At 42.3% G+C, this 16,693-nt stretch overlaps 1 protein-coding gene across 11 annotated transcripts in view; it reads left to right on the top strand.

Moving 5' to 3' along the window:
* Positions 1–16,693, top strand: part of dock7 (dedicator of cytokinesis 7) — a 66,937-nt gene that overhangs the window by 41,286 nt on the left and 8,958 nt on the right. For 4 of the 11 annotated variants that reach the window (XM_084067479.1, XM_084067483.1, XM_084067484.1 and 1 more), the window contains 21 exons: positions 1,373–1,468; positions 1,706–1,846; positions 1,929–2,042; positions 2,607–2,774; positions 3,522–3,661; positions 3,986–4,155; positions 5,378–5,556; positions 5,730–5,912; positions 7,025–7,163; positions 9,424–9,520; positions 10,658–10,675; positions 11,567–11,641; positions 12,016–12,112; positions 12,326–12,460; positions 12,843–12,995; positions 13,107–13,265; positions 13,602–13,702; positions 13,863–14,055; positions 14,155–14,298; positions 14,509–14,640; positions 15,562–15,576. In XM_084067479.1, the coding sequence (XP_083923605.1) occupies positions 1,373–1,468; positions 1,706–1,846; positions 1,929–2,042; positions 2,607–2,774; positions 3,522–3,661; positions 3,986–4,155; positions 5,378–5,556; positions 5,730–5,912; positions 7,025–7,163; positions 9,424–9,520; positions 10,658–10,675; positions 11,567–11,641; positions 12,016–12,112; positions 12,326–12,460; positions 12,843–12,995; positions 13,107–13,265; positions 13,602–13,702; positions 13,863–14,055; positions 14,155–14,298; positions 14,509–14,640; positions 15,562–15,576 (2,649 nt within the window). The remainder of the gene's footprint in view (positions 1–1,372; positions 1,469–1,705; positions 1,847–1,928; positions 2,043–2,606; positions 2,775–3,521; positions 3,662–3,985; positions 4,156–5,377; positions 5,557–5,729; positions 5,913–7,024; positions 7,164–9,423; positions 9,521–10,657; positions 10,676–11,566; positions 11,642–12,015; positions 12,113–12,325; positions 12,461–12,842; positions 12,996–13,106; positions 13,266–13,601; positions 13,703–13,862; positions 14,056–14,154; positions 14,299–14,508; positions 14,641–15,561; positions 15,577–16,693) is intronic. The other 7 variants (XM_084067485.1, XM_084067480.1, XM_084067486.1 and 4 more) reach the window with 4 other exon arrangements.

Here is a 16,693-nt window from a genome sequence, read left to right on the forward strand (position 1 = left end):
GAGACGAGTGCATTTTCATCATGTCTTTAAAGTGATATGAGAGTTGCACATAAATGTGAATCTTGTGTGTATGATTTAAGTTTGTATCACTAACTTTAATCCTTATGGATATCGTTTTATTTGTGAAACCTCACTTTTTCTTTAACCAAGACACCCTTTTCAGTTTTGCTAGACACAGGAGCACTACTGGACTGTATTTTTATTTTATTTTATTGTTTTTGTTCATAGATTGAATAGATCAAGATAGATAGATACACATATTTTAGTTATAATTAATTGATTAGCATTGTTGTTAATTGGGGTTTGATGGGAGTTAATTCGGGTACCACCTGTCTTCTAGGTAAATTTTACACAGTTCACAGAGGGGTGTATCTAATTTGACTTGTAGTAGTAAGCAAGTTTAATCATGAAACCATAGAGCTCTCCTTATGACTATTACTCTGTCTATGCTGCGTTTCCACTTACCATCCCAGCACCACACCGCACCTTATGGCCTCGCACAGCCTCACACGGACCAGCATCCAAAATATCTCCCGTTTCCTTAGCACAATATAGTAGGCCTCCCCCCTCTCAAATCCACAGCTACGCAGAGCAGACTACGGTCATTGACACTCCTTTGTAATGTAAGTACATTTGTTGTTTCTTGCCTAAGAATGTAATGTAAGTGGCCAATTGTCCTGTACACAAATGCAAATCACCTGTGCAGGCAGTACTCCAGCTATCCGTACAAATCAAATGGACCCTTACAGGTCTGTAAACAGAGTGTAAAAATGGAGCCAAAGGTTAATAAAACGGTTTAGTGTTTTATTAACAACAGATGTAAACAAATCACAGCACATTGAGTGAAAATCACAGAAAATTCAGTGTAAAATATATGTACATATAAAAACCAAAATCGCAGCAAACTATATACATGTTCTGATGTCCTGGGGGAGAGAAATACAGTCCTCACTTTTGTCTACCGAAACATAATTCCCACAGCCAATCAGTAGCAAGCAGCGTTACATGTCACCGGTTTGGCCCTGTTTGGCCTGCCTCAGACTTCTCTGGGAGTGGGGCCAAAATTGGCACCCTTTTCGGACCCTTTCGGCCCCACTGAGCCCACTTTGGCCCGGGTCCTTGTATATGGAAATGATGGCACATGCAGGCGGGGCGGTGCAGGGACTGGTATGTGGAGAAACGCAGCATAATCGTACTGTATGTCATGTAAAGGTAATACATTTTGAAACCCCTAAAATGCATAATCAGTAGCTTTATGTAGATATAATGAAGATCCACTGGATGAGGTAGTCGGCTATACTTTTGACACGGTGCCTCACATCTTTGTCTTTTCCACTCTCTTTGCCTTCCTGCCTCCTTCCGTCTCCACCAGCTCTTCCACGAGGAGTTGGCTCTCCAGTGGGTGGTGAGCAGTGGCAGCGTCAGGGAGGGTGCTCTCCAGCAGGCCTGGTTCTTCTTTGAACTCATGGTATGAAACAAGACTACTGTAGCGTACACGTCAAATTTGAACAAAACATTTATTTTAGCATTTTTTGCTACGTCTGAACAAAATGTAACTGGTTAAAATATGTGCTGTGTGTAAACAAGTTAAGGTTATGTCCTGGTTTGACTTGAATTACCCCCACATATCTCCAGTATTTGTTTGTGAATCGTTATTGGACCACATATCCGCCCCCAAAATAAGTGTTCAACTCCCTGACCTTAGGTGAAAAGCATCATCCAACACCTGTACTTTGCCGAGCGACTAGAGTCTCCCAGGAAGAACCGTTTCCCCGAACGCTTCATGGACGACATCACTGCCCTGGTCAGCACCATCGCTGGTGACATTGTCTCTCGTTTCCAGAAGGTAACTAATGGCAGAATCCAGCAATCCGTCCCATATGAAAATAATGACTTGATTCCTAATCTTGTGTTGTTGGTCTGAACAGGATCTGGAATTGGTGGAGAGGCTCAACACTAGTCTGGCTTTCTTTCTCAATGACTTGCTGTCAGTCATGGACAGAGGCTTTGTCTTCACCCTTATCAAGACATACTGGAAACAGGTCGGAAATTACACACACACCCACACACACACACACACACACACACACACACACACATTTTCTATTAAAAGAGTACAGGCGTTTGCCTTCAAAATCAAAACAGACTAGAAAGGTGCACGCAATGGAGCAAACAAATCTCAGCCATAAGGCACACCCCAATAATAATACTTAAACTATTAACACTGTCTGATGCAATAACTTGCAAACTACTCCTGTTTATGGAATACCTGTTTAACTTGTTGTACCCTTGTCAGAGTACCCAGTGCGATGCCCACTACCATACAATTGACTAAATATGGAGATACGTGGATCCCTGTATATTTAAAATAAATCACATGGTTGTCGTTGACCGGTTTGAAAGATATTCAGGAATTGAATAGCTGTGGACAGACACACACATGCACGCATAATCTCCTTCGGTCTGGCGTAGATAACTCCAATTCCCTTTTTCCTTCAAATTCTCATGTAGTTTTTGTGTACAGTCGTTCCTTTTCCCCTTGTATTTGACCTGATGGGTGTGTAGCCATGTTTAATGTGATCCTCTCTGTTTCTGCTCATCTCCAGGTGTCCACGAAGCTTTACGCCCTGCAGAACCCAACGCTGGAGTCTTTGAGGCTGGACTTCCTGAGGATCGTCTGCAGCCATGAGCACTACGTCACTCTTAACCTGCCCTGTAGCCTGCTCACACCACCGGCCTCGCCGTCTCCCTCTGTCTCTTCAGCTACTTCACAGGTCAGATAGACACAGAGAAAGACATACAAAGTGTCAACTAAAAGTTTACCCACACCGAGAATGTTAATTAATGATAACTATCTTTTTAAAAAATCATTCTAACTCAAGTAGACGGCAGAGTCCACTCCACAACTGTAACGATAACAACATTGGCCTACGTTATCATTTGGAACACTTTCAGAGTGATTTGATGAATGATTGAAACACTGACAGCCAATCAAAATCCAGCTAAATTGACATGACGTCATGTAACGTTCAACCCATCTCTCACGTTCAAAGCGTAATGTTTTCGTTCATCAGTGTGGAAGCTCACATCATTATTGTTTATAGTTTTCTTTTTAGTTATCATTATAGGTGTGACTTGCCCTTATCTTTTCAAAGATCATCCTTTTTTTAATAGTCATCTGCCTCATATATTGAACTAATATTACTGTATTAGGACTGAACAAATAATACTATGAAAATTAATTTCAGTTGTAGTGATCACAGAAAACAAGACGGGAACTAATAACGGCATGGCTTCCCTGTGCAATCTATAGCTATGGATAGCAAGTGCACTGAGTGTGCAGTTTGTGAACAGAGCGTCAATGTTGTGCTAATGTGCTAACGTGAGCTTAGCAGCGGGAGGTGAGCTGTGATTGGTGTACAACAGTCAGCTGAGTGCTAAAGTATTATGAGCTGTGGAAAAATCATTTTCTTATTACAATGTGCATTATCTTCATTTCTCTCCATGCTCTTTACATGCAGAGTTCTGGATTCTCCACCCACGTCCAGGACCAGAAGATAGCCAACATGTTTGAGCTGTCTGTCCCCTTCAGAGAACAACACTACCTGGCTGGCCTGGTACTGGCTGAGTTGGCTGTAATACTGGACCCAGACAATGACGGGTTGGTATACTTTTAGACTGTGTGTACTTACAGGCCAACTTTGCGTTGACTTTTGTGTGTGTGTGTGTGTGTGTGTGTGTGGTTCTAGAACCTTCCATTAAACTGGTTGTCATGCACACAAAGGCGGGGCCAATGAGGGACCAGTACTGTATATTGATCAGATGTGTGTGCATGTTGACTTGTGAGTGTTTATGCATTGGGTGACTTAGTGAGTTATTATAGCTATTTCCTTCTTTTAAAAAAAAATCTTGACATTTATATTTTATTGATAAAGGCTCATTCTCTCTCTGCATATCTCCTTGTCATTCTTGCTCTCTGTTCTAGGATGTTTGGGCTGCATAAGAAGGTGGTGAGTGTGGTCCATAACCTTCTGTCCAGTCATGACTCAGACCCGCGCTACGCAGACCCTGAGGTCAAGGCCCGAGTGGCCACGCTCTACCTGCCACTCATTGGTATCGTCATGGAATCTCTGCCACAGCTCCATGACTTCACAGGTGGGCTCAGATATCATTGCAGAAACCTCTCCATATTTTAACTTTTAAGTGTTTTTTTCGTGAATTAATGCCCTACGTGAGCATACTACAGCGTCACACAAAAAGCAGATCTGCAAGCTCTAAACTGTTTTGGACATGTAAGGTTTCCACCCAACAGAGACGATATACTTGCAGATATATTTTGTGTTGTTGGTTTTAAATAAATAAACCAGTGGTTTCATTGGTTCTTATTGATATGGATTGAATAGGCATGTAACGATTTATCGTAAATCGATTTAAAATTGATTCAAACTGGTGACAATTTAAATCAATTTAATAAAAAAATTTATCGCAATTCAAACAGCAGGAAAAAAAGAAAATACAGGATCTTTGTAAGAGAATTGATGAAAGGGTTTTCAGTCATTTGCTACTGTATTGAAAAGAGGATAAGAGAAAACAGTATTGTAAAAAAAAGAGAGAAGAAAATACTGGATTTGTGTTAGAGAAATTTAAAAAAAAAGTTTAGAAACTAATTTTGTGTTTAAAACATCGTGAAAAATCGTATCGTGAACCTAGTATCGTGATTAGAATCTTATCGTGAGTTGAGTGAATCGTCGCATGCCTAGGATTGAAACATGATGCAACGAAATACCTTGAGCAGTGTAAATAATCGCAACTGTACTGTACCTTCTGTACATAGCTTGTCGTTTGGGAACCAAAAGGTTATCAAAAGGTTCTATATGCCAAGGCCGTTGCTCTGTGACATAATGTTCTGCCGACCTGAAATGGCCTCAGGCTAATTCATAACTTTTCTTTTTGTTTCCTTTAACCCATTCAATCCGGGAACACATCTCTGTCTTTTTAGATTTCTTTGACTATTCAAAAATAGCAGATGTACAAGCTCATAGCACGGCACCGAGTGCCACGCTATGAGCTTGTAGATCTGCTATTTTATAAAAATTGTGAAAATTTGTACATATCTTTGAATATATATATTTTCAAAGCAAACATTTGTAAAATATTTTGTTCCAGGGCCCCCCCAGAAGCAAAAATTTGAGTTACATACGTTCGCTTTTTTGCACAAATCTTCACGATTAAAAACAAATAGCAGATCTACAAGCTCATAACTCACACATTGTGAGCTTGTGAATTAGTGCATGACACGATGCAGTAGGCAAATATATCGGGCATCAGGAAAAAAAGGAAAAACTAAAATTAAACGATTTTGCTATCCTTCCAACAGACCATCATAACCAGTGGGGTCGGCCTGGTGGTCCGCAGGGGGCAGCTGCCGGGGGCAACGGGGAGGAGGCAGAAGGGGACACCAACAGCATGATCAGCCAGACCGTCGCCATGGCGATAGCCGGCACCTCCACTGTCCCCCCGATGTCCCGACCGAGCAGCTTCGTACTCAACCCGCAGGTAACTTCCTGTTTGGGCTGTATAGAGGGAAGATGTTGGAGGGAGACAAGAACATGAGATGCAGGCCATATTTTACGCTGTATCCAACCTTATCAGACCTCTTCTCTCTCTCTCTCTCTCTCTCTTTCCCCATCTCTTTCTTTAACCCTGCCCCCACTGTTGTTGGACCCCAGGCAAGTCGCCAACATGGTACCTTCTCAGCAGAGTCTAGTCGCAGCCTGTTGATCTGCCTGCTGTGGGTGCTGAAGAATGCTGATGAAATGGTCCTGCAGAAGTGGTTCACAGACCTGTCCGTGTCCCAGCTGAACCGCCTGCTCGATCTCCTCTACCTGTGTGTTTCGTGCTTTGAGTACAAGGTAACATCCACAGCCTTTTTCAATTGTCTTTGATTGATTGATTGATTGATTGATTGATTGATTGAATACTTTATTAACAGTTTGCAAATAGTACAGTGGCACAGTTATACAATGGTGCGAAAAGGATAACACAAAAAGCCTTAAGGGCTTGTTCCCATTGTGGTCCTGTGTATTCAATTCATCGAGACATTTAAAGACATACAATAACACACAAGACATCATCAACACGAGTAGCAATACAACGTATATGTACAGTAAACAGTTGGGGGGGGGGGGGTAGTAGCACAGTCTAGAGATCAAATTACCCTTGATACGGTTGCATTAACTTTATACATGATACATTAATGTATCATGTATTATTCAACAATGCCAAAGTGACCTTTTCAATCTAAGAGTTTTGGATTTGGGGAGAGATCTTATTCTTTAAAAACCTGCTAGCCTAGCTTCACATACTGCCTACCATACAATATTTACACTACATTCTGTTCATATTCAGTTGTTTGCTGTTTTCTTGTGGTGGGGAAGCGATTTGTTGAGATACCTCCTACACCATATACGTTTATATCTCCAATGCTATTTCCATTTCCTGGATTAGAGCCTACCTTAATCTCTCCCTTTTACATGTATCACAGTCTCTTCTATGCCACACTATGTTTTCTTGCATTCTATTAGTTCCTTTTGCTGCTATGAATTGGGTTCTCCTTTTACTGCTATGAATTGGGTTCTCCTTTTGTTGCTATGAATTGGGTTCTCCTTTTGCTGCTATGAACTGGGTTTTCCTTTTGCTGCTATGCTGCAGGTTCTCTCTGCTCCGTTTTGCACATTTATGTGCTACACCGTAAAATCCTCAGAACCTATTAAGAACTAAGAGTGTACAAATGGAACCAAAAGAACACTTGTGTTACTCTGTGACTGTACAGTTCCATTTGTACAGTCTCCAGAGTTAAATGAACACACTGGATTTTACAGTGTAACTAACCTGCTTTGCTTTGCCTTGCCGTGTGCTGTGCTGTGCTGTGATATTAACCTGGCTCGCTGCTGTTTTCTCTGTTCGTCCGTTCATCCTCTGTTGCCTCGCGGAAACAAAGGCCCATGTTGTGTTCACCATGCAGGGGAAGAAGGCGTTTGAGCGCATGAACAGTCTGACATTCAAGAAGTCCAAGGACATGAAGGCCAAGCTTGAGGAGGCCATCCTTGGAAGCATCGGGGCCAGGCAGGAGATGGTCCGACGCAGCCGAGGAGGACAGCTGGGTGAGGGTCACCAGGACACACACACACACACACACACACACACACACACACACACACACACACACACACACACACACACACACACACACACACACACACACACACACACACACACACACACGTATATGGCTGAAACTATCAATTATTTTCTTGCCGATTATTCTATCAAGCACTTTTTTATATAATAATATATATAATAACATTTTATACATAAACATATAAATACAAATAAAAACATTTTTTATAATCAACTAAATCCTTTAGTCTGATTATAATCACTTAATGGCATCATCATCAATGGGGATTCCAAGCTAATAGAAACTACAGCCTCTCTTCCTGGAAAGTTAGCATGAAGTAGAAGACATTGGCCCCGATTCACTAAGCGATTTACGACCATATTTTGTACTTACCGGCGTTTAAGACAAATCCTACACCTGCAGTCAGATTCATTAATGTTTTTTGGTCTGTGTTTTGAGCGTGAGGTGCGCACATTCTCAAGTCATCTCAGCCAAAGTGTCACGTAATATTGAAAATAGGCTATCATGCCTTAATGAAACTGCGGAGGGACTGACGCACCTCCAGTGTCCGTGCTGCGGTATTAATTTGTAATAGCCTACTGTAGGCTACTCTACTGTATATTGATCACATGAACGCCACACACAACAGCCTAATAAATCTTACCATCTGATGAGGAAACTATAGCGGATGAAAGCTGTGTCCAGAATATCCATTCCCCATTCCAACGTAGGACAGTGATATTTTAATCAAAAATTAACTAATTTAATCAATAAGTAATCAATAAGCTCTGGTCCATAATCGGATAGCAGCGTTCCACTTGTATGCTGGATTTCATCATCTTTTTAACTCGGTAAAGGTGCGCAATGTTCATTAGAAAAGGCGTATATAATATTCTTTCCACGTTTTATTAGCCTTTTATTTGGTAATGGGGTTAAACCTTGTAAACTTCTTTATTCTCATTACACATGAGAGCATTTATTACGTGATCTGCCACCAGACAGAACAGTAAGTTGTCAAGGCGATGCGACACCGCATCTGTTATCTTTAGACGAGAGGGGCGGAGGAGTTGAACTTATCAGCGTTGCCAGATGTTGTGAGAGAAATAAGCAGCCAGATCTAGGAAAACAAGCCCAAAAGAAGCAACTGGCACTTAGGCCATTATGAGCACTTTAATTAAACCGTTGTGAGCTTGTAGATCTGCTTTTTTTTTTTTTTTAATCTTCAAATAAAATGTGGAATATTTGGAAGATTTCTAAAACATTCTAACAATACAAATCTGGTACGGGCTCCAGCTGGCACAAAACATTTTCAGATGGGACTTATAGGGATAAATTAGCCTACATATTAACTTTGGGGTCCATGACATAAAGATATTTGAGAACCACCGGTTAGAATAATTGAGCAATTGTGAAGCAAGCCCAAATAACCAACTACAACAAGCCCAAAAAACCGCACCCCACAGCTACCAATATTTACAAGCAACTTTGTTCAGTATGGTGACGTTGAAGTGGGATGCTGTTGGATGCAGCCTTCCAGATTAATCATGTCCTACACCTGGTCATACGCACGTCTCAGGGATATACGAACCCCTTTGAGAATTGCACGTCATTTTTTTAGTACAGAAAATACGCCCTCCTTTATGAACTTTATTTACCCCATATTTACCACCAGCTTAGTGAATTAGGGCCATTGCTCCTCTTGCATTAACTAAATAAATAAAAACGTTTAAAATCTTGTTTGTAATGCCCAAACCTGCCTACCGATGATGTCACTTGTAGGCACTAGGCAGGTTTCGCAACTGCCCACAGCCCTCCTCTGAGTCACAGACCGATAAGACCGAAGTCTTATTTATTTATTTAAAGTGACCAATTATATGATGATACGTTGAAAATGGGTGAAGTGTTCCTTTAAGCCTTAATTTACAGTATACTGTGTATACTGTTGTACAAGGTGTTGTGCATGAATACAGAAACTAGATAGACAGTAAAAGCTATGTCCCCTTCCCCGGGGACCAAAGAATACTCCCTTTACCTTTCTATCCATACGAAAATGTCAGATGTGTACATGCACACATACAGGGGTGTACATTGCAAACACAGACAAATGCAAACACACAGACAGACAAATATAAACTCAGACCTAGAACACGATTCACTCCCACACATCATGCACACAGTATGCATACACTCAGATTATGTACATGAAAGCACAAGCGTTGAATTGAAATCTCTCCAACCCGCAGAGAGGAGTCCCTCTGGCAGTGCGTTCGGCAGTCAGGAGAACCTGCGCTGGAGGAAGGACATGACCCACTGGAGACAGAACAGTGAAAAGATGGACAAGTATGTCAAAACAAAACAGCCACTGAGGATAGTTTAATCACACTGTATGTATTTTGAACGTGACTGAACACTGACTGAAGCATGTCTGAAACAGGAAATGTAAGCAGCTTACTTTGTAACAATAATTAAAAAAGGTCAGGGTGTCCGGGTGGCACAGGGGTAGAGTTCCTGGGGCTAGGGGGTCGCCCCTAACGTTTGCATTTAATTTAAAACATCTGGTCTTTTATTCATATTATCTCCACCTCTGAATGTTTTTTGCAGATTAATCTGAATTTAGATGGACACCTATAGACACTTGTTTCTTTCTGCAACCATTCATTCCTTAATCACTTTAAAACTGGCCTCCCTATTTTGGGTTTATCATTACAGGCAAAAAAATAGAAATGAAAAATAACCGATCTACAAGCTCATCACATTGCGATGTGTTGTGAGCTTGTAGATTGGCTATTTTTTTATATTTTTGAAATCGGGCTTATGTGGTCACTTTTTTGCCACTATGTAGTTTTTTATGACGCCTCTGACGGAGACTAAGGATTTATATCCTCTGTGGTGTATCCGGCCCGGACGGGCACTCCAACGAACATGGGTGGGACTGGGAAGCTGGCAGGGGAGGGTGATCTCTGTCGCTGCTACTTCTACAAGGCACCTGGTCAGTGGGGTACATTGAATATGAATGATAGCGTGTTCCTCCAGACGTATCGCGTCCTCACGGTGACACTCCTCACTGTCAGGTGAAACAAAGCGTTTAGTGACTTAATCTGTATCGGAGGAGACCCGTGCTCGCATTGTAAACTCCTCATATGCAACAATGCACTAAAATGATAACAATAACATTCATCCAGCAGTATCATTCTATCTCATGTAGGTATTGTGCCCATTCATCGCTTTATCATAATATTTCCTCCTCTTAAGCTGGTTTTACAATGAAACACACAGTACAAAAATGTTGTGCTGCCACAAAACATCTTATTTATTTATATTTAGAAGAGTTACAATATTGCCCCCTTTTTTTTGTTTCACTAAAGTTTATACCGTTTTAAAAGGGAGTCTATTTCTGTTCCTTTGTAAATCGGGCCTGTTTGTTGTGTTGACTCACTCCTCCCATGTGTTCTCTCATGTTGCTGTGTGTGCACATAGGAGCCACAGATCAGTCAGGTATTGTATGATCCACATCTGCAGTGTGCTGCGTTCAGTTCCCTCCTGCTTCATGTCCCCAGTTTATGGTGCGTTCACCTGCATGCGGGGAGTCGGGAAATCGTCACCACAAGCATGAAATGAATCAAAGTTGTCAACAACAATACTTCCCACGCACAAAACCGTTCATGCTGGCTCCAAACTTGTCGGGGAACTAGGGCATCAAGCTCCCGACTCGGGAGCCAGTGTGAGTGCTTTAGCTACTTGGAAGAGCTCATGGAGACGGTGTCATTTCTTCCCTGTTTGACCTCCCGATTTCACACATGCACCTGACATGCACCATTAGAGAATCCCCGGGCCTGGTTCTGACCCTCCCTTCCCTCCCTGGTGGTAACAGTGCTTGTCTCAGGGCTTCTCTGGTTGCAGTGGGTCTGTTGTGCTTTTTAACGAGTGTGCTTCTCATTGTGGGGGTCTTGGTGTGCTTCTGTAGCTGAGGCAGGGGATAGTATAGTAGGTGGAAGCTGTTTATCATAGATTCATGATAATATGCGTTTCCTCTGTAAGACAGTCCGATGCATATTATTTACCTGCCATACCTTAGAACTTTACCATTTTAACCTTTAAAAAAAGAAAAAAATAGACTATTTTAGGTCTAAAATGGTTGTCCCCGGTGTGTAACCCATAGCAAGGAAATAGTCGCTTTGTCCAAATGCACCTTTGCAAAAGTGACATCCTCCATTAGCGCCTCCCTTTTAACCTCGAAACAGTGAGTGTTGTTAACCCCTTGTGCACTCTGCTTCTTAACCGCCTGGTAAGGGAAGTGATGGGTTTGGGATTGGCTGCTCTCTGGAGCTAAGGAATGTGCATCAACGTGCATTGTTGCTGTGGCTTGTTTTGGACCGTTTTGAAAAGGTTGAGGACTGAGCCATGCAGGCTAAGAGAGAGCATCTTGCTACACAACAAGGCACGAGCCCAGGAGGAGGTTAGGTGTGTAAAACTCCACATGAACAGTAAAAAAACTGCTGTCCAATGAAAGTCTCTCATCACCAATGAATGGAGTAAAGAAACATCTGAAATATGTCTTGGTACTGTACATAAAGGAGTACATAAACTCCTGTCCTGTTTATAAATAGAAATAAATGTAGGTTTTTACGTGACAGCAGTGGTACTAAAACTCAACTCACTTATATTAGCTTTTATTTCATTTTTTTTTACACATTGCTCACAGAGATGCTCCTGCCCATGAGCAATGGCTTGAATGTGCTGGTTCTAAGGCCATTGTGACATTCAAGGGTTTAACAGTCACTGATGGGGAGGCGTTCTGTAGAAAATCAGACACTCACCTCCTGTTTGTTTCTCAGGACCAGAGCAGAGTTGGAGCATGAAGCACTTATTGATGGGAACCTGGCAACAGAGGCCAACCTCATCATTCTCGACACTTTAGAAATAATTGTACAGGTATACAACACACACACACACACACACACACACACACACACACACACACACACACACACACACACACACACACACACACACACACACACACATGTGTGTGACTCTAAGTCTTATTCTCAAGGATACATAGTGCAAACACGTACATGGCAGGTGGGAACTTTGTTATGCGTTTTTGTCCATGATCATGCCTTCTAACTGTGTGTGTGTGTCCAGACGGTTTCAGTGACAGAGTCCAAGGAGAGCATCCTGGGAGGCGTGCTGAAGGTGCTCCTCCACAGCATGGCCTGCAACCAGAGCGCCCTCTACCTGCAGCACTGCTTCGCTACACAGAGGGCACTGGTGTCTAAGGTCAGACCACACTGCACTCACCGTTACCAAACGCATACATTTTCTTCTTCGAGTTCCAGCCAGCATAAATCTTGGCATGTTTAGGCATTTTGAGGGCAAATTTTGGAGTGTGTGTGTGTGTGTGTGTGTGTGTGTGTGTGCACGTGCACGTGCGTGCAGGCACACGTGCGTGTGTGCTAAAATGACCATTAATCCATCCATAGATTTAGTATTAGCTCTTCTACTTGTACAGTATTAGTTTAAACATGAAAGCCATTTATATGGCTTTCCATCACCATTAATCTATGAAAAAAACACAAAAAGATAAGATTTCTGCCCGACAGCAACGATATATAATATGTATGTTTTTGTGTATTTACTGTGTATTGATATGTGTGTCCAGTTCCCTGAGCTGCTGTTTGAGGAGGAGACGGAGCAGTGTGCTGACCTGTGTCTGCGTCTCCTGAGGAACTGCAGCAGCAGCATCGGGACCATCAGAGCGCACGCCAGCGCCTCCCTCTACCTCCTCATGAGGCAAAACTTTGAGATTGGCAATGTGAGTACAACCCTTGTTCAGAACTTTAAAAAGGGACCCATCTACTTGATACTCTCTTCACACACTCTCCTTTTTGTTTTTCCATGTGTGTGTGTGCGGTCGCTTCTCCAGAACTTTGCCAGGGTGAAGATGCAGGTGACCATGTCCCTGTCCTCGCTGGTGGGGACGTCGCAGAACTTCAACGAGGAGTTCTTGCGTCGCTCCCTCAAGACCATCCTCACCTACGGTGAGGAAGACCTGGAGCTGCGGGAGACTACCTTCCCTGATCAGGTACAGATGGAGACTGTAGGGATTGATTGATGTGATTATGTCATTTAACCACTTGGCAGACAGCTATTTTGGGCACGTTCAAAAATGCAAAGAAAATGTCACACACATTTTACAAAGTTTCACAAAATTGAAAATAGGAAATCACAATGTCATAATATATATTGCAGTGAGTTGTGGTCCTGTAGACTGGCAATTTTAAGTGGTTAAAAGTCAAGTTAAATGTTTTATTGTGATCGATGGATGTGATTCTTAATTTGAACGTCCTGCGATGTCCAGCTAAACGCTTGTGTTCACCAGTGTAGTTTTTAAATACAATGGTCTCTTTTGCGTTCTCAGGTGCAGGATCTTGTGTTCAACCTCCACATGATCCTGTCGGACACAGTGAAGATGAAGGAGCATCAAGAAGACCCTGAGATGCTCATAGACCTCATGTACCGGTAGGAACGTGCACACGCACACACACACCCTGGAAACCCATTTGTCTTAAACTAGCATAACTATGTTGTGTGTACTGCACATGTGCATGTACTGTAAGTTGAATGTGTGTAAAAGATGTGCTTGGGTCCTGTATTTAATGTGTGTGTGTTTGTGTCCCAGGATTGCCAAGGGTTACCAGACTTCTCCAGACCTGCGGTTGACATGGCTCCAGAACATGGCTGGGAAACACTCAGAGAGGACCAACCATGCCGAGGCTGCCCAGTGTCTGGTGCACAGCGCCGCCCTGGTGGCGGAATACCTCAGCATGCTGGAGGACCGGAAGTACCTTCCCGTTGGCTGTGTCACCTTCCAGGTAAAGGCAATATTATAGTCAACTCAATGGAAGCTGTAGTGTTGTTGCCGACGTCAGACCTTGTGAACAATCGTCTATCTTTGCAAATGTGCCTTCCAGAACATTTCGTCCAATGTGCTGGAAGAGTCGGCGGTCTCCGATGACGTGGTTTCCCCAGACGAGGAGGGCATCTGTTCTGGGAAGTACTTCACAGAGGCTGGCCTAGTAGGACTCCTGGAGCAGGGTGCTCACTCTTTCTCTATGGTGAGATATATTGTTTATTTCTTTTATATTTTAATTTCTTGCATGAATTATAAACAAATATACTGTACTTACTGTACAAGTGATTCTGTAAGTAATTCACAGAATCAAATGTTCTGGAGAGGTTGGAAGCTCCAAAAGGCTTACATTATAGAGAACAGGCTCGTCTTCTCATTAAACTACCAAATCCCACTCTGTCCTATTTGGTCCCAGGCCGGCATGTACGAGGCAGTGAATGAGGTGTACAAGGTACTGATTCCTATCCATGAAGCCAACAGAGATGCTAAGAAGCTAGCAACCATACATGGTAAACTACAGGAAGCCTTTGGCAAAATCGTCCACCAGGTAAATCCATACACCGTGTGTATACAGTATGTTGTCTTTATTTTTACCTCTTTCTCTTCATAAACTCCAGCAGACCTCTGGATTCTTCATGCAAGAACAAAAACATGATTTTCTCGCTATATGCACTTAATTCGTGTCCTAATTGTCAACCAGAATTGACAGAAGCACGCTTTGACACAGACATGTATTTGAGGTTGTGGTCATGGGCAACAAGGAATTTGTATTATTGAAATGGGACAAAACAATCTGAGATCATACATTACTGATCTATGAGTATTACTATTTTAAGTTTAACATTGGTCCTAAATACTCAATCAAAGTTGTAACTTTTGTTGAGTATTTAGAGTATTTTGCATTGCTTCAAAATAGCTCACATACCATAATTGTGATGCCACTGGTGAACCAAATGCAATGGGAATCTCCCTGGAATGTATGGATTGAATCCACACAGTGCTCTTAACACAGATGCAACTTTACATGTCAATATGAGTTGCCAGTTGAGTTTCCTTTGCATTTTTACTGTGTAAGGGACTTGCATGAGATTAGAATGAAAGTAAGTATGAAATGTTGAGTGCATGTGGGAATTGAGGTGTGTCTCTTGGATTGCTGGTGACTGTGAAGTATTGACAAAGTAAAGTTACACTTTTTGGCCCCAGGTTTTCTCAGTTTTTACCCGTTAAGGACTCAAATTGATCATGAATCAGCAGAACAAGATTCATGACTCTTCGTATAATTAAGAAATAACCATGATGCTTTCAGCTTGGTCATGAGTAATCTGGTTTCACTCCATGGAGAGTGGAGACCGGGTTCTCCTGGATGTAACGTTAGACAGTGTGTGTGTGTATGGGGGCGGGGGGGAGGTGTGTGTGGGGGTGTGTATGTGTGGTTGTTTACATGTCCTGTGTTCTCTTTGTCACACAGAGTACTGGCTGGGAGGTAGGTGGTTCCTGCTTGGCCCCCTCTACTATTATCATTATTGTTTACTCTCATCTTTTAATCGCATTCCGCGTGGGCGTCTTGTTGCTCTCTTTGCTGTGTTACATACTGTACATCCGATCCATTAACATCTGCAGACAATGCTGACTGTCTGCTCCCCCCTGGGACCCTTACTGCCACGTACTGGCGGCCCCCTCCTCTTCCACTTCCTTCTGTTCTTCCTACTCGTACTGTGGAGGAGCAGCTTGTCTTTAACATGACCGTGTTGGCAGGCAGTTGCATGGGAGCCAGCGTGTGACACTAATGACAAAATGTTATGGTTGAATGCATCACCTGCACCCCGCCCCCTCGTCATATTCTCCATCATTCTGCACGTCGGTCAGACCACTGTCATTCACTGGGCACACTGACACATCTCTTCATATCACATCCAGTGGTGGAAAAAAAGTACTCTGATTGTCTCTACTTAAGTAAAAGTAGAAGTACCACAATGTAGAAATACTCTGTTGCAAGGTAAAATCCTGCATTCACATTTTTTTCGAAAATAGCCCATCTACAAGCCCACAATGAGATCGGCTATTGTCGCATAGACCAAGTATAAAATAGGCGTTAAGTGTTTTTTGTAGTAATAATAAAACTCTACAAAGTAAAAAAGTACAATACTTGCCTCTGAGATGTTGTAGAAGTATAAAGTATTGAAAAAATGATGTAAAAGTACCTCAAAATTGTACTTGAGTAAGTAACTTTGTTGCTTTCCACCACTGATCTCATCTCATCCCCAGACACAGGGTTCGATTTCAGTGCACCGTTTTAATATCGACAGGGCTCTACTCTCCACTTCCCCCGTTCAGCCTTGGGCCGTTGTTCAACACACACACAATTACATTTGCCTTTTGAAAACATGTTAATGTAATAGAAACTCAATTTGGGTCAAAGCCAGATCCAGTTTCTGAGCCAGCTTACTTTGACATTCAAGAGGGTTCAATTGTCACAGTACTCTTAAGATTACTTGATTTATCCCTTTGGGTTTTGATTGGTCGTTGATTTTCCCCATTTTGTTTCAGAAGTTCACACTAAATCGACCCCTGACTTTTATTTACATTCATGCTATTCTTTT

The sequence above is a fragment of the Gymnoscopelus microlampas genome, assembly GCF_963454915.1.
Source record: "Gymnoscopelus microlampas genome assembly, chromosome: 9".
NCBI lineage: Eukaryota > Metazoa > Chordata > Actinopteri > Myctophiformes > Myctophidae > Gymnoscopelus > Gymnoscopelus microlampas.